The sequence below is a fragment of the Xylocopa sonorina genome, chromosome 12 (assembly GCF_050948175.1).
Source record: "Xylocopa sonorina isolate GNS202 chromosome 12, iyXylSono1_principal, whole genome shotgun sequence".
NCBI lineage: Eukaryota > Metazoa > Arthropoda > Insecta > Hymenoptera > Apidae > Xylocopa > Xylocopa sonorina.
Genome location: NC_135204.1, coordinates 8,497,738 through 8,524,808, shown reverse-complemented (window position 1 = coordinate 8,524,808; position 27,071 = coordinate 8,497,738). Strand labels below are relative to the sequence as shown.

Below are 27,071 nucleotides of genomic sequence, written 5' to 3'. Positions count from 1 at the left end.
GTGCCCGTAGGGTTTTTATTATTCCATTGAACCGCGCGAAAGGGACGGAATATCAAAAGGTGCGTGTGGCCCTTGCTATGAAAGAGCCAGTTCGTAAGTTTACCTACGTGAGCGTACTTTAAAGCCGTACTTAGCTCGCTGTAACGGTATATACCGCGCGATGTACACCGTGAAACAGAGACGGACGTATAGAACAGTCCGTCGAGTGTATGCACGCCACTCGTTGGACAAGTGGAAGAACAGATAGCAAGAGCAGAGAATGAGAGAGAATGTTGTATGATAGTGTCTTCTTGGTCGTTGCATCTTTTTCATTCTTTTTTTATTTCACTTATAAAATGATTACAAATTGTATCAGAGTTCTTTTATTAATGGTCAGTTGACCAATGCACATGAGTGTAATTTGTATAGAAGCTCCAGAGTTGAGGTAGTTTATTTATAATTCGTGACAGAGATTCCACGAAAGAGATCAAAGTGGCCAAATGGTAATTAATCACCCTCGATTACTTGGAACCCTCGTTTCCATTCATAACGCTGGTACATTCACTCGTTCGTCCATTCACTCGTTTGTACGTTTCCAATTAACCTCATTACTCGGTTACAAGAGCCTCGAATCTCGAGGGAGAGACAATGGCGAGAAACCGACCGATCCGCTTATGCATAGAACGCGCGAGCACCGTTTCGATACGTTCGTTTCACGATTCTCGATCGCGAGGATCGATACCTTTATCGTCTTTCTCGCGCAATGGATTTTCAAGCGGTCATCGAAGAGTAGAAAGTATATCGTACGATTGAATTTAGTAATTCTCGCGAGGTTGCACGAAAAAAATGATGGTAGCTTAAACAGTAAGGTGAGGTTGGCAGAAAGACGAGGGAATGGAAGATCCATAGATCATCGCGGTGGTTGGAAAGCGCGAGAACGCGAAGGGGGCATAAATCGATCCGTTTACTCGATAAAATTGCGGACGATGCGCGCGTACACAGCAATCACAATCAGAGGGATTACGAGGAGATAGAGATCGCTGGCTCTCGACAACAAGTTGTGAAAGCGTCGCCAGCCGCTGGTAGGTGTATCGAAACGAGCCTGCCTCGTTTTACAACGCGATACACTTCCTGCATCATCGCCTCTAGCCTGGCTCCAATTGAAATTTTCCAACTGCCCGCGTAGTTTCTCTGAGAGATCGCCCGGGTTTTACGATTCATAAAATACCGCGAAGCTTTCCGCGTGTCGCCGTTGACATTTTCGCGCGGCGAAATATGTCCCCCGTCGGCCATTTTGTTCGGTATCGATGGACTTTTCAGGCGTTTCAGAAGACTCGCGACGTTTCTACGCGAGAGTCTTCACGTTTCCCGTCCAACTGGCAATCTTGCGATAATTCCGATTTCTAACTTCACTTTTCCTGCTAGAAAGTACTTTACATAATTGCAAATTTTACCAGGAACCAATTTGTTATGTAGACGAGTAGGCATCGGTATTATTAAGCGCCTCCACGATGAAGAAACCACACTACAATTGGACCAATCTTAACGTAAACCTTAAGAAAAATCCTTGTAAGTTAGTTTAAATCATCGAGGAAGTCGTTTGAAGCGACGCACGGTGAGTTGCGATCGAAAATTCCGCGTGTAACAACGTTCTTAGTCGCGGAAAACGGGGGACAGACATCGTGTCCTCGCGCTTTGCCATTTAAGAAGGAAACACCTGTAGGACGTGAGCCACGGCGTAAACGAGGAGTAAATCACGCGCGTTGAATCCCGTGGAAACACGAGACCGGTGACATTTTACAGTCACCTTTTGCCAGTTCGTAATCCAGGACCTTCGACCCCGTCTTTACGATTCCTCCGCGTCTTTTGTGTCCCGCGACAGCCTTTTTCGCCGCGTGCTCGCCTCCCCCCGTTTCGCTTCCTTTGTCCGCCATTGTACCCCCTCGTTCGGGGCTTTTTGTCGGAATCAATGGTCGGTGAACAGTATGTTGCGTTTTCTCACAATGAGACAGGGATTCTCATTGTTGCGCGGTTCCACGTGTTTATGGTACCTCCCTGGCGATGGCGGATGTAATTGCGGATATAATCGCAGGATTACGGACTTAAGTAATTCAGATGAAACGGAGTATGTCGGTTGTTAGCTCGTGGAATTAGGAAAATTGGAAATTCTGTAATAAATGGGATCGTATAAAGGTTTAGAGAAGTATTAAGCTATGAAACTATACTGAGGGCAAATTCAGAATGTTAAGATGGACCGTATTTTACTATTGAAATAATAGAAAGTAAAGTTTAGAGTTATTGTATGGAGCTTACGACTATAGCTAATATTCTACTGCACTATTGAAACAATTCTAAAGCATTTTTGGGTATATTACAATCACAGAACCCTCGTTAACTGTATAGAAATCTAGTTTCACTGATATTCGTCCGCTGAAAAGCAACCAATCGCAGAATCAGCCCCTCCGTGCTAACCGTTCGCATCGAAAGGGGCAAACGCGGCGGTCAGAGAGTCCATTCGATCGAGAATCATCGTTTTATGAGTGCAATGGGGATTTATGAGGGTAGCCAGGGGAGCTGCGAACGCGATACGCCACGGGTCGTGGCATTGTACGCGGGATAGCGGGTCTAAGGGCGGGTTTAACCGGTAACAGTCGCCAGGGGTAGCGTTTCTCTGGGGCGGTCGTTGATACAGCTAGGCGGCGCATTGTCTTGCAAATCCCTCGAAATTTTATTGCTCGTCCGCAATGTGTTTTGTACCGCCGTCGGGTCACTTTCTGCGCGTCGTTAGCCCTGGGAAAACGAACCGTTGAACCTTTAATTACCACCAATTGTGCTCGATGGTAAATGGCTCCGTTAAGGGTTCAGAATTTTCGTTACCAGAGCTCTCGATTCCGCGGAGTGTTAATTTGAAAACAGTCTCGACCGAACTGGCGCAGAGTCAAGTCGACGAACGTCCAGTCGCCAAGAAAATCGTGCGAGGGAAAGGATCATAAGTGAAAAATGGAATACAGGTTAGATAACAGTGATATTTAATATAAAATCGAGCTTAAAAGTCGGCTGGCATTAAGCAAAAGGAAAAACTACCGCGAAAGTGTGAATTCGTGCCTCCTATCTTTCAATTACGCGCTTACCTATTCAATATTTTACCCGTGCCCATAAAGATGCTAGAACCCACCGTTGAAACTCCAACCACGCAGTATCCACACTCCAGTCACAGAACCCATAACCGTTCATATTCAATCAGCCGCGACCCACTCGCACCCGTAAACCAATCTATAAATAAAATCAAAGTCAATTAAACATTCACGCGAGCTCCGGTTCCCAGTTCCGCTGAAACGAAACGACCAAGGAATCATCCTCTAAAAAAGAAAAAAAGTGAGAATGAAACGCAACGGTGTATATTGAGACGTGCGATCGATTGGTGTTTCAGGTATCGAGCAAGCAATATGTCGGTGCTTCTGGAGGCCAGGTCTTACAGGCCTTTCAAGTCCTCTGAGGAGTATCTGATCGCGATGAAAGAGGATCTGGCCGAGTGGTTGAACGCGCTGTATCCGGAGCTGAGGATCAACGTTGACAATTTTATGGACAGGCTGGACACCGGCGTAGCGCTGTGCAAAGTAAGTGGCCCTCGAACGATTTATCGATACTGAGAAGTATAAACTAGCTTCGATACTGCGCGCCAGCGCAGTTGTGCACGCGCGATTTAAAATCGGTGGTACACGCGCGCGCGCGTCTCGCGAAGACTCGGCTGTTCCGGCGTTCCGCGGTGTATCGTAAAGTTGGTTCAATACGTTGGGGGTTTTCGGTATTTGTGGGTGGAGGAGGTCTTGTTAGGAGGAAATTCAATTCTGCCTGGTCGTAATTTCATTTTATTACGCCGCCGTTTCCGGTCATTAAGCGGCGCGTACATTGTGATGCGTTTGGGACCGCTCTAGCGTTTGCGATGTGGGACGGCGGCGTTGCTTGTTGCTGGACTGGCGTCTGGTCTCATTTCTTTCTTTTTTTCAAGGGGTAATTCATGTGTGAAACAGACGGTGCTAGACGCGATACAGTGGCTACGTTGTCGAGGATGTTTAGAAAGCGACGAACGAAAGGAACGAGCGGTGGAAATTGATAGGGAAATAATATTGCAACGTGTCGATTTCTATAGTACGATACGTGCGAAATGTTTGCAAGTAAGAGTTGAAAAGTTGGCTGGCGCTTCCCAGAAGCTTCTTGATAATTCCACGCGTGAGTAACGTTAAAACGACGCGTGCAACAAGCACGCGCACGCACACGCGGACAGAGCCGCACACAGCGTCGTGTTAAATGGAAACGCATAATGGGTATGGGGCACGTACTTTGGTCGCGGATCGTGAAACAGAGGAAGAAGGATGCGTGTGACGTCCACCGGAAGCTGTTGCTTCAACGCCGCTTGAATCACGAATTAAGTCGGCGCGTGTAGGAAACGCCGTGACACGATGAGGAGCGAAAGAAACGAACTCCTTCGTGCCCCTATTTTCCCCCTTTTCTCTCGTTCGAACCTGTCGCTAACCGAGAAACGCAAACGTTTACTTTGTCGCCCCTCTTCCTTTTTAAACCCTACACAATCATCTCAAAATTCTTGCTAACAGAAACTTAAAATTCTTCGATCGAAATTGTTGTAATACTAATTAGAATAATCTGCAGAGTTAGAAACCAGCGATTCTTAGCTGAACGAAGAAGAGTAGAGTAAAAGAACGCTCGATGGCTGACGTTATCATACCCAAGCACACACTCGACCATAAAAGAGAACGACGAAACGGTAACAGGCCTGACAGCCGGACGGTAGCCGTGTAATCGCGATTTTTCCGTCAGACAGCTCGAGTTAAAGTGAATTCTACGCGTACGAAATAATCAGGGGCCCGCATCGTGGCACTCGAAACGAGTTGCCCAGCCCGCGCCGCGCCGCACCGCGGCGCGATAAACCATTGGAATTGCCGGGAATGTCGTCCCGGGTATTCGAAGCGGAGGCGATCATTAGCCGGATTCGAACGGGCGCGAAAAGCGAGAAAAAATGGCGGCCAGTCGAACTGGACTGGCGATTATTATTAACTGCGCGCGGCCGTTATAGGTTAGGTTTGCGGTAGGTTAGGGATATCGTAGCCAATAAACGTGTATTTAGTGGCTCGCGGAGCCGGTATACGCGCACGGTGGGGAATCTGCGATAAATTTCGCGGAATTTACAATCGAGATAAAGGCGAATTTGCATCGCGTGAAAATAACTGGCTGTCGTGTCCGTAATGGCGGTGTACGTTCCCTCGGTTTATAGTACAGCCGGGGCTAGTTTAACGACACGCGCCTTATGGCGGTCGCCGAAATCTTTCGAACGGATACCGGTTGTATCTTTCAGCCGGATCGTGTCCCGCCTGTTACTTTTCGATGTTTTCTACTCCGGGAGCTGTGTTACTCTGGGGTGTGTTTAAGATGAATGGATCGATAGGTTCGAATTACCGATTGAAAGGTTCGGATAAGGGTGCGGATAGCGTGGCTGGGGTATCAAGTATTTCAACTTTTTATTACTGGTATACGTTACGTGGCGATAATTGGAAATATTGATACTTCGGATCGGTTGAACTCTCCGCAGGATTTCGAATTCGTTGCACCTTGCTTTTACGGTACTCTTTTATTTATTGGACTCGATTACTGCCAGAGATTCTGGGCTGCAGATCCAGAACTTATGGTTTCCGTGTTCTTGAAAGGAAAAGATTCAACGAATCTTAGTAAAATTGTAACTCCCAACGCAAATGAAACCAAAGAACCGTCTGAAACCGAGAACATTGAACCCAATTGCAGTCCCCCGCTAATTTGCCCGCGTCCCAATTGAGCAACTGACAAAATTGATCAAGCACCCCGTGCGACCTGGCCAATTTAAAAACGAGCCATCCCACGTGACCGTCCGCGTCACCTGGAGTCCGCAGCAGTTAATTACCGTCGCTGGACGGTGCGAGCTAATCGAACCGGACAATCGGAGCGTTCGACCGACGTGTCCGACACGATCTCCTGGCTCCGGTACTGTCAAACTAAATCCTGAAACTCGAGCCATCGGAAGCAGGCGCTGCGTGTCGAAAGAACACGCCGCTCTATCTCCCGCGCTGGATCATGTGTGTGCCATTGAACGGCGCCGATAGAGCAGTCGTCTCGCGCGTCGGATTGGCTGTCGGCAACGCGAGCCCAGGGAACGAGCAGCGACCTGGACTTTCACTGATCTACGAGTAGTCGACCGCCTAGAACTCGATACCACGACGACTCCGCTTGGAGTCAGCGTTACCAGACGTGGGGGGTTAGAGTCTGCGTTTAGGGAAGTCTCTGACGTGGATTAACGTTTCTGACGCGCGTTGGTTTTATTAGAAGAAAGGCTTTGAGATTAATGGTGTTTCTGTGGAAACTGGAGCTTGATATCGAGAAGATTACTGATGGTTCTATTTAAACAGTTATCAGACAATACCTCCTATTGTTTTATCTGATACTGTTGTTAGTTCTTCTGGAGGAAACTCAACTGTTAATTACGTCTTTCGTACAATGTCTCACCAGGAAGTTGATCGACAGATCCTCGATTTTTTCAAACTTATCTTAATCTCGCAAATCCGTCCGTCTCATTGTCGTAATATAGTTGCATCAGCTGTCGCTATCGAATTAGTTCCACGGATCTCCGTTTCCATCGTGTTCAACCGACTTCTTATTTAACTCGAGAATGACTCTGTACACGCCCAAGCACCGAAAAGGGCACGGAAAACAGAACAAAACCCCGAAGCAATCCGCGTGGCCGCTAACTCGTCCTTATTAAGAGCATTGAAAAATGGTGTCAGCCAGGGAGAACGAGCCATATCCAGAGCACCGGGGGTCCTTATCGCGGCTCGCCTCGTACCTTATTACCACGCGTACACCGCGCCCTTCCCTTCCACCTTGGCTCTCGTCACGGCTCGTAAAGTCGACGCGGTCGCAAAAGGTGGCTCTCGCTCGTACGAGCCCCAGGATCGGAAATTCCACGCGTCTTAACAGAGGCCCAGCATCGACCAAGAAAGAGAGAAAGAGTGTGTGAGAGAGAGAGAGAGAAAAGGAAAGAAGCGGACGGTTAGAGACAAAGACGTCTGTAATCCTTTTGCTGGCGCAATGGGGGCGCGTAGCCAATGTACCGACTCGGTTCCCTCTCCGTATGCTCCTTTATCGCGGCTGCCTACTCTAAATATTTCTCTGGCATGAATTTATAACGACGACCGACGCTAATAACGAGCCACGATACGGTACGAGCGTTTGTTCGGTGCGCTATGGCGGCTGGTAGACGGTCGTGGGCCAGGGTTAGGCGAAATGCCTCGGTAACGCGGATAGCGGTAGGTGTTTGTGGGTGGTGCGGGTATGGAGATTGGGTCACCTCCGTTTCGGACGGAGAGGGTTGCTATGGAGTCGCGTGGGATTACTCGATTATAATTAGCGATTAAAGTTAGTAATTACAATAGTTTCATTAATTTCTTTGTTCAATAAAAGAGAAAGATCGTAGTTCTCCGTGTCGTAAAATAGGAAGCAAGCCCTACTAAGTAGTAGACAGCGCCACGTTCCACCGTTCGTATTAATTAAGCGCAATTGTCGACGTCTGCTGCTTTCCTTGTCCCATCTCGAGCGGTGAATTAGAATTTACGGCGGCTTCATCGAGGTCTCGACTCGCGTAACGCGCGTGTCCCCCTTTTTCAGCTTCCAAGAATCGCTTTCCTGGACGAAGATGATTTTTTACCAATTAGCAGTGGAAGAAACTCGAACCCGTGCCGCCGTAATTGGGATTAAACGACGTTTGTCCTTACCCGATCGAACGCGCGAATCATGCAAATTAATTGTGTCACGCACGCCGGGGTAAAAGGGGGTGAGACGTCGAGAGTCGGTTGTCGCTCAATTTTCGACAGCCGTCCGTCTAACGAACCAGCCTCATTCTAAATTAGATCGCTGATGCCATTCCAACTATTTTTGGTACTCTCGCTCGTTGAGAAGTTAAAACCATTTTGGTCCCTGGAATTTTTACCTATCGACTACCTCTGTAATTCGAATGTACCTGAATTTCTTCTTGATATCTTTTGGTTAATATTCAGAGTAATTTAAATGCATAGTGATTGCGCGGTATTGTAGAATATTGCAATTTTTAATTGCCTCAGAATAATTCGGTCCGCGTGCTAACGAAGAATAACGAATTCCACGGCGTGGTCGCATAAATCGGGTAATAAAGACACGCGCAATCGTCCACGATACGCGTATCCACGGTACGCGTTTCTGACACGCGTCTCACCACGCTATCTGCCCCATGGATCGCCGGTTTTTGCGCGCACGCCGGCGTATCTAGACCATTTTGCATACATTTACATATAAGAGGACATTCAGCCGGCCGTCCTTGTCAGCCCGATTATCCTTTTCGGAAGGCCAGGCCATTTTTGTAACCGGCAAGGTCGGATCTAATCGTTTGGCCATTCTTTCTGTCGGCTGGTATCAGCCCTTCCAACAGTTTATTGTATTCATTGGCACATGTACGCTCGTTTCAGGCCGAGTTTGCGGAATAGTAATGGAGATATCGCGCACGATACCCGTACAATGCAATGTCACGCGCTCCTGCCACTGTATGCGCCATTATGCCCGTGGCTGGTACAATGTGGGTGCTTTTGTAATTCTAATTTCTCCTTCGCTACTTGGAGTCTTTTATTTTCGTCTCTTTTCACCGCGTCTGCGTGCGCGGAGAGCTTAATCGAGGATACGAGCGAAGGTTCCACGGTGTATCCCAGCCATCTCGGAATTAAACTCGTTGCGAAGCATTTTTCTCGAGAAAACTCGGAACCAACTCCGTGGGACGCGGTTTAATCTCATCAGCGATTCGAGGGCGAACGGAAGGCGCACAGGTCGTCTCGTCCCTCGGATCGGTCGAAAGGGCTGGCACGCGGATTAAAAGGCGGCGTAAAGACATGTAAATCCTCGAGGGTCCTAGACAACGTTGCTCCAGCGCACCGTCGATCTATTTCCGTCGGTTGTTTTTCCAGGCGGCGGGCCCTCTGCGCAGGGGTGGGACCGTATATTTAGACGCGAAAAAAGCCGGATGCCAGGACGACCGTCTCTGTTTATTTTTGGTATTCTCTAAAAAAGCGAGAAAAATAGAAAGTTTCGGTCGGCTAGGCCAGTCGACAGCGAATCGTTCTGTCTCGAGTTCCGCCCTCAAAAGGGGTAGTCGGCGTAGAAACACGCTTCGAGGGAATGCACGGTTCTGTCTGTTTGTGTATAGAGACACTGTACCTCGCCGCATCGTGATTCCTTTTTCCACCTTTTTCTGCCTCCTTTGACAAACTGGCAGTCGTTGAAAAATAACAGAAGGCGCAAATAGGGTGCAAACACAAAAATAATAATGTCCCACGTTCCTATACCGTTCTCACATCTTCCTACATTTCTAACGGGTCTAGAAATAGAGTTTGGATATCTCAGAATTAAACTTGCAAATTCGTGCAAAAGAAATTGCTGTTTCTTTGCATTTTATCGATGATTAACTGCAGCATTTAAACGTTGGAACTAGAAAATTGCGCTGTGTGTTCCTGGTAATGTTAGGTAGTAGCTGGATATCGTTGTAATTGAGATATTAGTGGAGTTTAGACCATTATTTCTGTGTTTTTTTTTTGTTTGCGGTATAACAAGATTAATTTATTTCTCGGTTCACCATGTTAGAAAGGTTAGACGATGGAGTACGAAGAGGAATTTTAATTAACAGAGGGAGAAATTGGCTGGCAGACATATTGCTGCGTTTGATCTTTCAATGCTTGTTCCTTATCAATCTTCGTTATGCTTCGATAATTAAGATTAATCACCGTGATCTATGGCAAGTATATTGGCCAGCTACTTTTTCGCGATCTATCGACGCATTCTACCTGGACTTAATAATACGCTAGTGAAATCGAAACCGAATCTATTATCTACGGGTTGAATATTTGTCTACCTCTTTTCTGTCGTATCTGATACGATGCAAACAGGTGAAAATATTATGCAATTTTTCAGCTCAAAATACACACTTATTCGAGCCTCAATTTTCCTCAATTTTCCCAGGCCATCAACTTCTGGATTGCCAATTGCTCCAATTTCCACGATGGTCTCGTCAACCTTCATCTCTCCCAATTTCCACTTCTGATTGGCGCGAAATCGCAAAACCCTCTGGCTGGAGCGCAACTATTTTTCCCTGTAATTTGTAAAGGCCGCAAAATCCACGCGGCACGAATAGGACAGAATAACACCGTGTCGAGAAGGCAAAGTCGCGTTTACCTCGAGATTAAACCGAAAACGTCGATTGTCATCCGTGACATAGAGGGATGATGTCACAATGCTCACCCGACGACGCTTGAATCGAGCTGAAACGAGGCCCGCTTCAAACGGCCGTCGAGGCGGATTAGCCGATGGAAAGTGCGCTTCATTCGCCGTAAAGTGGCCGTTCCGTTCGCACGAAAGCGAAACGGGCTGCTCGCGCGAACCGAGTTCTTCTCCCTCGAATAGAAACCAAACATCTTTGTTGTCCTCAAAACGCTCGCACTTTACCCGATAGATCAACGAGCATCCGTATCACCCTAATCTGCCGCACGATTCTTAATCTAAGTTAAACACAATCGCGTGCTTTATCAATCGATCTCCCAACAGATTATCGAGTATTCGTTCTAAATTCAATTAGTCAGCGTCTCTGACGATGTTCGTCGAAATTGAGTCTGAGTCAAGTGAACTTGAAAACTGAGCAGAATTGCAAATTAGAAAATTGAAAAGTTCCAAGGAAAATAATGGAACTCGAGTTAGTTTGGTTTCGAAGTACAGAGAGCTACGCAGTCATGAGACGCGATCCGTGATGAACGACGGTCGGGTCTAATCAGAAGGCAAACGCAAACGCGATTCGGAAACAGGTAAAGCACCTGACTGGCTGCGCAATTCACCGCGGCCGTCTTGTGTGCACAGGTATTGCCACATGGGCACGTGGACGGCAGTAAAACATCGCTTCTTGTATACAGATGCGGTTATCTCGTTAGGACGGTGATCCAAACGAGAGGCCCCCAACGATACGCTATCTCCAATAACTCTGTAGCCATTAATTACGCCGCGGATCATTTTTGCCCTGGCAATTGTGCCCGCTCAATTACTTAATAGCCAGCTGATGCCCGATTACCACGTGACAGCCGACGCACGGTGGGAATACTGGCTTCGACCGAGTCGAGCGATACATTAACCGGAGAAACCAATACCACCTAGGTAAATAGATATTTATGACGGGCCACGGCCTTGTTGCGCGCGCGCGAGCAAGCGAGCGAGCGACCAGCGTTCGATTCATCTCGAGGAACCCGGCTGATGGATAATTAAGTTAGCGTTCCCAGTGGATGTGGGCTCGGTACTTAAGATTGGGATCGTAGATACCGCTGATGATTTAATCCTTTTCACTTTGGTTCACGCTTTAAATTCTCTGAGATGTTAACAAAGGATTAATAAGCAGGAAGTACATTAACGTACACGATTTGTATTATGTATTCAATTATATCGATCGTAATTGTTACGCGAATTTGTAGTTCTTCTAATATATTTTTATTACGATTAATTGGATTATCGATTTCTGTCCTCAACGCAGCTACCTACTGGATTTCATAGTTCACTCAGAGAACGATAGATGATGATTTAAATTACATTAAATCTAAGATTCTTATACTCCATTCCACTTTGCGAAGTTATAGAAGAGTGAAGTTCTTAAATAATTATGATTATTGGATTATCAGTTTCTGTTTTCAAGAGCTAATTGATTCTCGAAGTGAAAGCAAAAATCGGAGGTCTTCCACGACTCGGATATTCGGTCCGAAAACGCTTATAACGAACCCGCTAATAGGCATGGCTTCCAAGCGTGAAAGCATAGACTGTAATTTCTACGAGCTAGGGAAACTCTTGCACGGTAGAGCGAGTTAAAAAGCGGAGGTTTTCTATTCTTACGAGGGGGATAGAGGCGAAGGGGAGGCGAGCGCGTTTCCTCTTTTCACCATGGGCTATGTATTTACGTAGGAGAGCATCGTTTTCCCCCGACTCTCCATTTCCCATGCGTGAAAACGTTCAATTACAGTTAGCTATTGTGGCCGGGGTAATTGCGCGTGCGCAGACCGAATGACAAAAGCGGAAGAGAATCTTCTCGCGCGGACTTCCGTAAAAAACCTGGTGATGATTCACGATAGTCGTGTCGGGCGTAAATTATCCTGCGAAACTGTCTTGCGAACGTTGCGACATTTACTGCGCGACAAGGTGGAAGGGTTGGGCTAGGTTAGGCTCGTTTTTTGACAATCTTCTCTACACCACTTCAATACTTCGTGTAGCTAAATTGCTACGGATTCTCGTTTCATCCGAGAAATAGAATTTTCTATAATTAAACTATAACTTAAAAAGCATTAGAAAGAATAAAGTTTGCGTAACTACAGAAGCTTCAGTTCGAGTGCAAACTACAGGAAACAATATATTCCTCGATCAAAAACGAAAAAAAAAAAATAAGAAAGAAAGTTAATCAAAGCAAGATCGCTTTCACGCTGCTGAGAAAGTTCTAATGAATTTGTAAACGATCACACGAAACGAAACTCCGCTTTCCAAAAAAGAAAGTCGTCCAAAGTATGATCACACTACATATCCAGATCTCTAAACCGATTACAAAAACGATCGCACAGAACCCCACAAGGAAACCAAGGGATGATCGTGGTCCCACGATGGGGATTGGGCGAAAGAGGAAGCCGCCGCGGCGCATGTGGCGTGCAAATAAAACAGACCGCGTCGCGTTACGCTTTTCTCCAGAGCATCACGGTTAACGACGCCTCCCGCCCTCCCCGGTGTCGCGCCACGGCTCTTCCAAGCACCGCTCTAATTTACGATGTTGAATGTGCACCAGCCATTTTCATTAAGCGCGTTTCGCCCGAGCGGTAGCCGCGTGGGCCCAGACACGACACCAGAACGGAGGGGTCACAGGGCACGCATAACGTGACATCCTGCCGTCAAACTCTCATCTGCCAGCCATATTACCATACGCGGCGCTTCTCTCCGCTCTTCTGCACGCCTCTCGTCCTCCGCCAGTGACTCTCATTCCTAAATCCCCCCCTCTAGCACCCCTGCCACGGGTGTTTCGAGCCATCTCTCGACGACTTTCGGCTCGGCTCCCAGGGAGCCGTTTGTAATTGCCACTTTGGGGAGTCTTTCGGCGCGAGCCTCGCAGAATGCACTTGATCTTTTTCAACCCTCTTGGGGCTTACCTCCGCGCGATCGAGAGCGTTCGTGGTAGGCTGGTCGAGAGGGTTGCACGGAGTTCTGTTTGGAACGAACGTTTCTAAGGTGTATATATCTATATTGGTAGGGAACTTCTAAACTGTTTCACTTGCACTGGAGTCTAACGTCGTCCCAGCTTCATAAATCTTGCATATAGGGAGGAATCGATAAACGTCTGTTGTATGGTCTGATTTAATTACATTACCTGCTTCTATTACCCTGCAACGTCACTCTGGTTGGGTATAGAGGTACTCGAGTATAGAGGGGAATTGATTAACTTCCACTGTATAGACTGATTTAGTTGTATCTGCTGTTCGTCCCAGTTTACAAGATCTAGGTAGTTGTATACTTTTTAATGTTAGATAGTAACGATGGAAGTAGGTTGGCTGGTACGTTTAGGGTCCGATCGTCCGTTAGGTGTACAGCAGTGTCGGTATTACGTCAGTGTTTAGCGTTAATGGGGTTACAAATTCCATGATTAAACGATCAATTCTGGCAGAATAATTGCCCCGCAATTGCCACGATGGTATCGTTGATCTGTTACGCGCGAGGAGGAAAACTCGAGGCGAGCCCAACAGTGGAAGGGCCCGTATCTGGCTTGGCTGGGCACGTGGAGCCCATAAGGCGATGGTATGCGAGCTTGTCCATGACTGGAGCCGTCGCATAACACTCGTAAAAATTCTATCTAACAGCATCCGGCCGGCTGTACCCGGCTCGATACCTCCCCGGGGATAATACAGAGATTAGGCGAACGTGTCAACGGCCTAACCGGCAGCCGTTTCGCTCGCCTTCGCCGCTCAGAGTGGGCACAATCGTTTTCGACACGCCTCCCATTAATGGAAATCGATCACTTTTATTGTTCGACGAAACGAACGTTTCGAGTGGCGCCTGTACGCGATGCTCCAATATCGAATCTTCTCGTTTTTGGTTTTTACCCCAGAAAAGAAATGATTTCTTTTTTTTCTAAATTTCTGTTATTTGCTTCTGCGAGATAAGAGAGTGGAGACGTTTAGAGCTCGTTTCTCGAAGATTCCGTAGTAAAATTAGGTTGCTTTCGATTCGAGAAACGAGGCGAATGGGTACACGTCGATTCTGTGTCATAAATTTTGGAAATTCCCCGTACACGTAGTCGAGCGGAAATTAATTCGAGGAACAGTTATGTCCCATTCCGATTTCGCGTTGGACATCGTTTCTCACGAGTCATTCCTAGCAGTTCGCGGATGTTTGACTTTGGCTTTGGTAATAAGCCGTGCCCAGAATCAACAGATTGTAATATATTCAGTATAAGTAACGCTACATATGAAATTGCTGATTCCACGTGCAATTTCAGGCAACCCTTTCTATTCAAACACTCCCATCCAATGATTAAAAAAAAATAAATATATACAATCATTTTTAATTATTCGTTTAATGTCACGAGTTTAACGACTTGATATTACTTCATAAATTTAACGAGCAAGGAGTTTCGTTTGTTGCTGCGGACAAAGGGCATTGAGTATGCTGGTAGCAAGAGGGAAGACAAAGAAATTCTGAAATTGGTTCGGAGAAAATAGTCGGAGGCTTCGGTGCTGTGTTTTATTGAAATTCATGGTAGCGTATCGGGGCAGGAAATGAAGAATTACGGAACAATCGATCAGCGTCTGCTGGCTGACCTCTTTAACTGCTTTATCAAGTCGCCTGTAGTCGGATTAACAGCGGTGGCGCTGGGTGATACGCGGCGTGAATCGTGCCAGTAAGTTTGCTCGCATAGAAAACGATCGCTTCTGCGCGTAATTGAGTTTTGAAACGCTCCAATTGCATAACTCGCGGCTACGCAGATATCCTATGTACGTGCACGTATCACGTCTATTCTTAGAAATTCGATTTTAGTTCACTAGATAGCGGAAAAAGTTCTAACGAGCTCTTTTTCAACTCGATCGTTGCTTCCAACTTTTTTTAAGATCTAGAAGATACTTAAATTCACCTAAATCTTGAAACGATCGAACGCTATTCTTATGATTAATAGTCGAGTTAGTTCGATTAAAAGTGGCATAATTATCAGAGGACTTCGAACCTGTTTCGTAGTTTTACGTATTAAACACGAGGAGCAAGTATGTGGTACGGTGAAAGTGAGACGAGAAGGTATCGATCCCCGTAACATTGACCTCCTAATCCCTCGAATTGGCGAAACGAGCGAAAAAAAGCTATAGACATTAACAATTCTGATAGGTGGAACCAATTAAGTTCTTATTGAACTGCAGCCTATTTTTAACCGCGCTGAGTAACGAGCACTTTTTGCTGGAGTGGAAGACCGCATCTGTCGATGGAGGTTTCGTCTCATTGTAGACCGTGTATAAGGTTACTTATAGTTGAGCTGAAACGTTAATGGAAATCTCTGGCGTTACTGGATATTTTATGGCCCCTATTGACCTTTCCGGCGAATATTTCTTTTTTTTATCTACAAGTCGATGCGAGAATCGAGGATGGGAAACGAGACACTCGGCCATTCGAGTGGACTATGATCTCCCATGAGGGGGGTAATTTCATTCGAAATGCCTGATAATTCTGCTCGAGTCATATTTCAAATATTTGAGAGATGTTCGACTGGATTCAGCAGCGTGTGCATTAGACGCATTATTCGGATCGAATTTTAAGTATGCAGTCCAGTTGATCTCGAATTCTTTAATTCTAAATTCAATACGAACTCTACTTTGAGTTTCAAATTTCATTCAAACTCGAATTTAAATTTCAGATTCCAATTGAACATTCAAATTCGATTCGGTTCAGTCGAACATCAGAAGATCGTTTAAACTGAAATTCCATCTTTCAAACACTGAAACCCCCTCTTTAAGAGGACTCGATAGAACCCAATAAATTACTGCTTCCTCTTCTCGACTGATTAATAGCAGCCAATAACTAGAAACTAAATGATCATTTCCTTATCACTCTCACAAACCAACCATACATCCCTTGTGTACAAAAAAACTCCTCGATCGTAGGTTTTAGTGCAGCGAGAAACAATGGCCGCCCTTATTCGCAGCGCCAACTATCGCTACCGAGAACTAACCGTGTAACCACGATGTCGATGCTTGAGTCTCGAGATCGCGCAAAAAAGTACCCCAGCGAAACGATAACGCTTCGATTCGCACGATTTCACGGCGATAAGTCGGTTCGTTTCTGATTAATTGACGAATAAAAAACAGCAGCGGGAAATAACAGGTCCTGAAGGCGGTACGGGACGATATTAAACGATAGGCTGGGCGGGAAAACCTGTTATTATAGGCGCAGCGTTACTGCAAGCTCATTTACATCATCCCGATATCCAATTATCAGCTGGTTACTTAAGCAGCTCGCAGCGCGACCGAAGTATACATAAAGTATATACACCGTGGTGAAGTTGGAGGCCCTCTATGGCTGTTTACAACGTTTATCGGTCGTGTGAATGTTAAACGTTGTTGGTTAGGGGTCCCGCGGTGTGTTATTAATGGAACAATTAGCATCGCGGGTGTTAAGATGCTATCGACGGTGTCTGTTTGACTCTTTAATCAGCGGCACCGAGCTGGCCTAGTCGTGCTCGGTGAATGTCAGTCGTGTGCCTGTGAAACTCAATAGTAGGTAACGCTAGCAGCTTTACGTAGGTACCTGAGACGCTTAACTTAAGATTCGCGTACCCGTGAGACTCGTATGCAATCATACTAAAAATGAGGTTTTCTATCAATGATCTACAACTCAGAACTATTCCAAATAAACAACCTCTCTATCGAGCCTTATCAACCATTCATCCTTTAAATCCCCCTCTTAAAGGAGTCCCCAAAATCAGTCGAATCTTCGCCAAAACGAAATCGAACAAAGTCGCATGCAACTCACGGAGCCATTCGCGTACCCGTGGGACCCGCGTGTAACCATAACAAAAATGAGGTTTTCTATCAATGGACTATTACCTAATATTGTTCCAAAAAAACAACCTCTCTATCGATCCTTATCAACCATGCATCCTCTAAGTGCCCCTAAGGACTCCCCAAAATCAGTCGAATCCTCGCCAAAACGAGCCATTCGCGTACCCGTGGGACCCACGTGTAACCATAACAAAAATGAGGTTTTCTATCAATGAACTATAACTCAGAACTATTCCAAATAAACAACCTCTCTATCGAGCCTTATCAACCATTCATCCTTTAAGTCCCCCTCTTAAAGGAGTCCCCAAAATCAGTCGAATCCTCGTCTAAACGAAATCGAACGAAGTCGCATGCAACTCACGGAGCCGCTAATCGAAGCCCACGTCGATTCACCGAACCGTCGCCGCGTACACGCCGCTTCCTCGCACGCCTTTTAACCGGTACCGTTTTCCGTTTCTGTTTGCAGCACGCGAACAACGTACGCAAGTCGGCAGCGGAGTACGTGGCGCGGCGGCAGGCCCGCAAGATCACGATGACACGATCGATGACCTCGTCCCTGGCGTTGCCGATGAGCCAGCTGAGCGACGTGGCCTTCCTGCCGAACGCGAAGGCCGGCACCTTCTTCGCCCGCGACAACGTCTCGAACTTCATCGGCTGGTGCCGGAACAGCCTGGGCATCATCGAGTGCCTGCTGTTCGAGACCGACGACCTGATCATGCGTAAGAACGAGCGGCACGTGATACTGTGCCTGCTCGAGGTGGCCAGACGCGGTGCGAAATTCGGCATGCTCGCGCCGATGCTCGTGCAGATGGAGAGGCAGATCGACCGCGAGATCGCCGCTGAGAACAAGGCGGCGAACGGGGCGCACGGTAACGCTGGCAACGAGGAGAGCGACGACGAGTACGCGGACATGCACCAGGAGGAGCCTTGTCTCATTTATGGGCCCCAGCCGCAGATCGTTACCAACGACCTGAAGAGCCTGGACGAAATGGTAAGTCCATGTTTTTTTTTTTCATTGTATTGATTGGGATGCTGGAAGAGATTTGTTTAGGGAACTTTCTTGCAACGAGTCTGGAGGAAAACCGTGAATCGTTTGATCGGTTATCGAATATCTATAAAGATTCCGATATTGTCAATGAAGGCTTTGTTAATGGTTTTATGGCGTTGATAACCTTGATCTATTGAGAATTTAGAGACAAAGCCTGGTTTGTCTTGATCCGTGGGATCGCACAGCCTTGGAAACGGTCTGAGTATTTCTTAAAAACCAGACGCGAGTACAATGTTCCCCCGACTATGAAAATAACTCGCGCCCTTTGGTGTATCGGAGTGTATATTTATGGCCCTATATCCCGCTGACCGTGAATATCACCAGATCACGAATAAGTGAGCGGTTATTCGTATTCCGGCGTTGAAAGGCGAAAGAACCGCGCGTAATTCGTGTTCCATAATTCATCGTTTATCGGTGGCCACGTACCTACTTGGTACGTTTATGGGTTTTCGTTGATCAATGAGGTACTCATCTTGAACAGACGTGTATTCTTTTCATAATCGCATGGATTTTCAAATAGCTTAATTAAAAGATATTAAGGAACGACGTGCACGCGAAAATTGGACAGTGGATACTTTTGAAACGTCCTGTAGTTTGCATACACTCTTCCTTTGAAGCTTAACCCGATTCTAATTTTTGTACAAGGCATACAAATTTCTATTCTCGCATTCTTGGTCTTGGAAAAATCGACTATACATGCCTCACGCAGTTTTGAAACAACCTGTAACACCCAACAACCATTTCCACTCCAGTTACATATGTAACGTTTCCATTACAGCCTCGCAAATCAATGCTGTAGCACACCTAAAGTAACAGCGACGAAATAAAATCCTCAGCTACGTTCAAAGGTAGCCCAACCGCGTCGAGGGGTCCACTTGACGTATCGTCGTCGCAGGTGGCCCGACGATTTCGCAAACTGAAAAGCAAAAACGAAAGAGAAAAAAAACTGGTGAATAGGTTCTCGAACGAAGGAACGACGGTTGAAAACGTCGCCTTGATAACTTTCTTCCGCCAGCGGCTCGTAAATCGTATTAGCATGACGCCGTAGCGAAAACCGTCCCCGCTGCCGGTCCGAAGCGTTTTCCACCTCTAAACGGATTAAACGGCCACTAAATCAACCGGCTAAACGTTACGCGTTCGCGTCACGTGGGCAGAACAAGCGTAATTGCTTGATCTCGATACGGATTTCGATTTCGTGCCCGCCGCGCGATCGTAAATACGCACTTTTGCCCACGTTACGTGGGAATCGGTCTTTTCCATTCAGACTTGTCCACTTTCCGCGGGGCGGTCACGCGTGTTAGAGGTTACCCGTAGGAAGAATCGAGCGGATAGAAGTTTCCCTGAATGGTCACCAGGGGGATTTATAACCGCATTGTGCGGCTCTGGTACCGCGGATGTTAGCCACGGACTTTTAGGTTTGGTTACATTAATTGAATCCTGTGGTCGGTGTTATTGCTCAAGTTGGTTATTGGTTCGAGTCTAAATGGGATGTCCAAGATGGCTGCCAGAACCTGGTTCTCGAGTCGTATCGATGGCTGTTTGCCTTAGACGCGTTCTAACGTTTGCTGATCTACGAGGCTATCTGGATCCTCGGTTATCGATTGTTTGTTGCAAATAAAGCTGGTTGGATTAGTTGGTAGAGATTGCAAGTAACCGTAAGTGGATCATAGGTTCAAGTATGCGACGTCTAGAGCTACGTCGATGGATTCCACTCTCAGAGAGAGTTTATAATCCCGTCCCTTAATTAGCTGTTGCTAATCAGTGAGTCATCAGACGTTGGAGCATGAATTTCACTGGCAGTCGAGGTATTAGACGAGGGAAAAGAATCAGGTGGAGCGTGTTTTCTCACGGTTCGCAAGTGTTTCTCGCATTCTTCCGAGAGTCGGTCGCGTTCAGACTGGAAAATTAAAATAACCAAGCCGTCCTATTTCCTCGCATCCTCCGTGCAGTTATACCAGGCATGCGCTTTGGAACACGCTCTGGCATCCGAGGGATTTAGCCGGCCGTTGTTTGAATATAGTCGACCCCAGACGCGCCGCTTGAATGGGAAAAGAGCAATCTGCTGATACATCCTCGCAAGAATTCATGCGCTGGCGCCAAGAAATCTGACCCTACGCCTAACGGCTCCCAGATTGGCAAACACCCATCGTTTCGTCGAACTTTAAACGTTACTAAAGTGACCAGAGATCACCCGATTACGACGTTGGGTAACCAACGCGTAGGCACGCTCAAGCGTTACCTCTTTTTAACTGTTAATAATCAAAGCGATCCAAAAAAATTAAGTCCACATTACAAGCAAGTTCAGAATAGAACAAGAGGGATCAATCGACTGTTCCAATTAGCCGTTATATTTCATTGGAATGAATACTTCTAACGTCGTGTCAACTCGACTAGTGTAGGGACGGGTTAACTTGAAGTCTGCGCTATTGTCAGGCTGCAAAGTATGTGTTTAGGTGTGCCCATGAGTTCGCCGTTCACAGGGAACGTTCACCATAGAGTTCAGAGCCTAGTCGAGGGAAAATATCCGGTAAAACCTCGCGGTAGAGAACCGCGTGGCGATAACGTGTCGCTGCAATAGGGAATTTCTGCGTCGTGAAATGCCGCGCGCGATCGCGTGCCCCGTGCATCGACGTTGTTCCAGCGGGGCCGCTGTGAAAAAACTCCCAACTCTTAGGTGTTTTCCAGGCTGTTCCAGTCGGAACTAACGGCGTCCGACTGTTTCGACGCGGCTGAAAGGCGCGCTCTTTCGAAAGCGGCGAGAAAACGCCCGTTAATTTCCTCCGCCGGAACGAATGCAGCCTCGCGCCTCGCCGTTTAACCGCGCTGCGCTTTTCTTCTCGACCCTGCCGCGTCGTCGTTTCGATGCATCGTCTAGATTTAAGGTAAGCGCGGATAATAATAACTGTACAGGGTCGTTCATTAAATCTGCGCCAAGTAACTCGTGACCAATTCTCGTCGCGTCTATTGGATCTAGCCTAATCGTTCTCCATTTTTTACAACAGAATTAAGTACTCAGTGGTTCTTTTAGCCTTCCGTTTTGTCCTCTCTAACTGTAATTGCTAGTCGACTCGCAACTTTTGAGTGGACCTGTAGCTTGATCCTAAATCTCGTCTAAACCGAGTGATCTCTAAACAAAGCGAAACGTCTGCGACGTCTATCGTTCGCGAGACCCCCGTGGAAGCGTCTTCCACGAGGTCCCAAAGTTCCCGTTAGCGCGATAGCAGCGACGGATTTGCATGCGAGAGAATGGTAACGCGTGGCGGGAAACGGTTTTCTTGCAGAGCGATCGTATACGGAATCGCAGCTGCGTGGCTCGTCCGTGGCAGCGATTTATCCAACCCGTGGTGTGTTCTCTATGAATACAAACAGGTATTTCGCGGCGATGTCAACGCGCGTGCGCGTTCCATATGGGGCACGACGAAAGGGAAATCTGTACAGGTCGATCGGTTTCGCGGAGAACGGTCCACGTGTTCCTGTTTACCCGTGGGAGTCGCCTACGGGTAATTAAATGCGGCGTCGAGGAAAACAAACGCTGGATTGAAGCTCTCTCCCCCTTTTTTTCACGCGTTTCTATGGTCTGTTATTTATTTTAGCGGTCTACAGGCCATTTCAAAAGACGGGGACCTGTTGATTTGACATTGCTTTCTGGAAAATATATTCCTGCGCATTCAACAAGTTTTAGAGATTACCGTTACGTGTCATTATATCCAGAGTGATATAAAAATAGTACAGTTTCATACTTTTATCGATAAAAGGAATGAGAACGATACGGAGAACCGGGTTTCGTGCGAAGTTTATAATTTGAAGAACACATCGAGCAGTGGTTCTGAATTAGGTCAGATATAATAATGTGCGAGATCGCGCGGATATATTTAGGAGCCACCAGTAGCTTGTTGACCGATAAAACAAGAGTAAGAACCTTTAATAGTATTAACGCCCGGTGTAAACAAGTCCGCTTATGTAACTCCATAATCACGCGAAGTGTGTATCGTTCTCGCGATGGAATTTTATTATTCTCGCCGCTGACTCGATAATTAACTGTAATCTAATGCTAATGACGTTATTGATTTATCGACGAGGTAAATGACAGACGCGGTTGCGAAAAACGTGCGATTTTGCCCATCGATGACGAGACATTAATTCGTTTTTTAAACAGAGGGAACAGGATACGTCGTGCACTGTCGTTTAGCAAGATTTAGGTCAATCGCACCGAGTTTTGTTCTCTGTTACATATAAATGCTCTAAAAAACGAATTGTCAGCACCAGGAAATTGTATCGCGAAAAATGCGTAGCACTCTCGCGGGGTATCGATTCGAGAAAGGCTGACAAGCGCCGCTTATCGAGCCTGGACACAGTGAAACACGTTACGTTTGTTCTATCTACAGTGAATCATTGAAGTAGCCTAACTTCTGCGAACGCGACACGACTCAATGGGTTTCCAAATGAGTCTACGATCGGTAAGAATCAGTCAATAAATCTACAGAACGTTTCAGTTCGTCCGTCATTTAAACGATACTTAGCAGCAAGCTTATCAGCTTGCTGTAATAAATTTGGCCATCTCCACTGAAGTATCTTAAAAATCTAAAGTGTCTAAAAATACCACTTATCGCGAAACCTTTCACGTGGTTGAAAAATCGAGTGTTTGCTAATCATTAAACAGATAGAAATAATTCTTGTTTACATTTCTATCGACAATCTTTTAAGAGCGTTTCACGCTTATCGCGACCAATCGAGTCTACCTAGACGCATCACTTTGAAACCATTGAACACGTCCACTAATAAGTCCCAAAGCGTCTATTCTCAATATTAAACCTCACTTCTGCTCGATCAAACGAGCGTTTTTAATATTCTAGTGGTAAATGAGAGCACAGCTGATCCAAGTTCAGCGCAATTGTAGTCCAGCCACGGTTTTGTTACGTTGGTGACTGTCTATGGCGATTTCCACGGTGATAACAGGCATGGTGGCTCGCGGTGGGCTTCCAGGGTGGTCTCTGCAGGCCATGCCAGCCGGTGCTTTGCTCGCAAGCGCCGAAAGCTCGTATTGATCGCCTTTAGCCCATTTCGTGTCAAGTTCAAGCGCAAAGTCCTCAAGTTCTCCACCGTAGGACGAGCTGCTCCTTTCTCCTCGGGGATATCGACGGGCACAAATTGCCCAAGGGTGGCCCAATAGAATTTTCCCTCCCTTTCTCTTTCTTCGCCGTTTCTTGCCAAGGAACGACGCTCCTCGTTATTTATTCAACGCGCGGTTATTAAGTTTGAGGTTAAGTGGATTATCGGGTGGAACCGAGAGGGTTGCATGCGTGGAATGTTTGCAGGCTGGTTGCTACAGCGATTTCGAGAACTCGAAACGTGAAATGAATTTAACTATTTCTCTGCTTCTTCTTGTCACGATCGATAGTGCGCTTCAGCATTCTGAAGACGGAAATCTTGGACCATTTCCTTCGAAACTAATGGCCCTCTCACTGTCTGTATAAAGAGGTCACCCTGTATGCTCGTTAACTATTCTCTGGAATGACTCGTGGATGCTGTACAGTGCATTACACATCGGAAAATTCTTGAATCTAATTTTAAAGCATTATCGTGCAAGAAACGTGACGAAGGATCGCGTCGTGGCAGGAATTGATTCATAACGTAACTTCTAAGCGTTTTACTTACGCGCGACTCGCCGCGTTCGCTCCTCAAACAAGAGATTTCACGCAGCTTCCTCTAAATAGAATGATACGGCGGGACACGAGCTTTCTGAGTAACGTTGTTAACAGTGACGTATCCGACGTTCCCAAAAGTCGCATGATTCATTTCGAGCTATCTACACGCCGGCTAAAGTTAGCGGGGGTGCTCCACATTTGAGTGTAGCCGGTGTTATCGTAAGTATGAATCTTATTTCCCCTCTTAGTCACCTAGCCGTCGAGCATTCCTGGAGTTCTCGCTAGAAATCTCGAGACAGTCGCGTATCGTTCGTTCCGCGTACGAAAGAACGAGATACAGAATTGAAAAATCGAGTTATATCGATTCGAGTTAAGTAATAAGTCCTGTCGGATAATCGAGCAATCTGAAAATTCCAGGGAGCAATGTGTCAGTTCGAACTTGGAACCAATCGAACCCGCAGTCTCTATTTAAAGTTCGGTTAGAGTCTGTCTGTTCGAGGTAATAGGGTTTGGGAACTAGCCTTGAAGTTTCGAACGAGGAAACTTTCGACTGTTATCGCGGTACTTTCAAGAAATTTATGTCGACATCTCATTTTTTTTAATGCCTCCGTTTTAAGTTCGAAACGAAGGGAAAAGCGGGAAATGGAGGGCTGCATAAATCGTGGGAATGATCATTGGATGCACCAACGGGTGGCTGCCCAAATAAATCCCTTTCCCACAGACTATCATCTTTCAATCAGTTCCAATATACAGCCCCCATATCTAACCGTCGATCACAATCTGCGTTTCTATTAATCATCTTGAAGAACGTACCATCGCGTTCCTCATCTGTTCCCAACGATTCCCAGAATCTTTCACAATAGCTGAATCAGTCGACACAATCTTAAATACCATATTAATTTAGACAGTGCTCTCAAAAGAATTCGACGAATTCCTCTACGTTTATTTAAAGCCGTCGTCCAATCGCGAGTGATTTATTTCTGTCCGTAAAATCATAACCATCCGTCGATTCCAGCAATTTAAAAATCCTCCGTTGCTGAGTGACGCCATATTCGCAATATGGAGGCGAATCTAGGTCGTTCACGCTAACCATGCCCAAGGCGACGAGCTCTCGTCATTGCTTGCCGTTAATTACTCCGACGAAGCAGGGGGAAGCTCCGTGTCACAATCGAGAGAAGAAATCGAAGAAGATTCCTTCCCTTCCAATCTCGACTGTCATTCTCTTTTTTCTTCGTCTTCATCAACTCTTGACCTCTGAAAAGGAAGCAAAAAATAGCTGGCGCTGCTCTACCATGCTTTCATACTTCCAGATCGGTAGAAAATCATCAGCGAAATTATACGAATGTGACAAGAACAGTATTCGAAATTAAACGCAGAAAAATAAAGAAAAATAATTCGTGCACATCAACTCTGGAACGACTCGAAATGAGATTAACAAATTTCGAGGACCACTTAGAAAAATCTGATCGTTAATTGGTTCACGGGAAGAGAAGAAATCACGGCCGATCTCTTTTCTTCTGCTCCCCCCTCAACTGTCATTCTTTTTCTCTGACGTTCTTAACCTCTCCTCTCACAATGAGGTGAAAAAGGAAGAAAAATGGACAAAAAGAAGAACCGTACGCGAGCGCTCCCTTTGATCCCGCGAGCCTGTCCGCGAGAAACTACCGTAAATGGTGTTGAAGTCTCGGAGCCGGGCGTGTTAGTTATTACGTGCAATTAGCCCGGGATAGCGCGGAGAGAAGGCTACCGAGCCGTGCAAGGTCTGGCTGCGGTCTGAGTCTTAGCTAATCACGGTTTATCGGAGACTTTCAACAACGTCGAAGACACACGTTCGTCGACGTTCGGTTCCCTGGCCTCAGTGCAGTTCGAGTCACACACGAGAAAAAAAGGGGATTCCTTGCTGAAAAAATTATTAAATAAAAAAGTAATAAAAGTGCAGACTGATCAAGATAGAGTTCGATATTCGTAATTTTTTTTCGAGTCAATTTGCAATATTAAATTCAATTTTGTGGACTCTTTGTAGCTTCATAGAGACGCCACCAGTGATCGTAGGCCTTAATGGCGCGGCAGTGCCACTAGAAGCGACGGTTCTACTTAAGTAGACAGAGACGCGCCAGACGTTTGTGTACCGAGACTACTTGGACCAGTCGTTGCTCGCGTTTACACAACTCGACACTGTGTAATTAGAAATTAGTCGATGAAGAGCGATGCAGTTTTTTCTGTTACTTAACGAACCTTAAACAAATCCATTAAAATGTTATTAAACATTTCTGGGAACCTCTCGCTCTCGTCAACATCGAACATTGAACAGTTGCAGCGTTGCTTTCAAGATAATCGAATTCCCGTCGTGTTAACGTGGTTGCCCTAATTGCTTAATGAGCACTGGCACAAATATTGATTCATTCGTGTAAGGTCGTCTTCCCGACGCGTTTTTTCGCCCACGGTTCCGTCCCCGAACCGCCATCCTCGACCTTCCCTCGACGAGCACTCGAGTTAAAAGAAAAATCGCGACAGGGGGACCCAGTAACCCCCCGTGGGCACCTCGAGCCCTCTCTCGAGGGTCCTGAAGCGGAACAGCACCTTCCGCGAGGCGTTCGATCGACGACATCTAGGTTATTCCAATAAAACGCGCTCGTGGAGCTTCTAAACGGCTTTGATTGACGGCTCGTAGGCGTGCTCGTCGGGGTGAAGGGAATGGTTCGCTGACCAGAAATCAAATTTCACGGCGTGGGCCGCCATCAGCCGTCTGAAAGCCGTGCCCAAAGCAAATTCGTCGATCCTCGATCGTCGATCGAACGACTTGGATGGCTCGACCAAGCGTGAAATTGTGTCACGTTGATTGGAATGGCGTTTTCAGGAGCGATGGTAATTGGACAGCGTTGATAGCAATATTGGGTATTTTATTTATTCTTTATTTCACATCTATATGATCGGTTATTTATGTATATCCGATTTGTTACGGGTGATAGAAATTTTATGAGCCTACGATTAGATTGTCATTGTGAAATATTCATGCATTCCAGTCTTATTAATTTTCAATTATCTTTTTTAAATATCTATCGGTTCGATTTTTCGTTTGTACAAATGCGAATACCTCAGTCGGTGACGCTGACGTTAAAAATACCCTCGATTATGCCGTTCAAATTCCTCGAAAGGGAATTAGAAATGTCGGACGCGTAACCGAGCGTTGTTTTTCGCGAAGGTTTGTCACTTATTCGTGGCGACTGCCCAAGAATGTTT

General features: G+C 46.3%; 1 protein-coding gene across 2 annotated transcripts in view; it reads left to right on the top strand.

Annotated features, from left to right (window-relative positions):
• The window catches only part of LOC143429788 (GAS2-like protein pickled eggs), a 49,698-nt gene that overhangs the window by 7,248 nt on the left and 15,379 nt on the right, over positions 1 to 27,071 (top strand). For both annotated transcript variants that reach the window (XM_076905580.1, XM_076905578.1), the window contains exons 2-3: positions 3,410 to 3,596; positions 17,605 to 18,129. In XM_076905580.1, coding sequence (XP_076761695.1) covers positions 3,426 to 3,596; positions 17,605 to 18,129 — 696 coding nt within the window. In that variant the 5' untranslated portion in view covers positions 3,410 to 3,425. The remainder of the gene's footprint in view (positions 1 to 3,409; positions 3,597 to 17,604; positions 18,130 to 27,071) is intronic.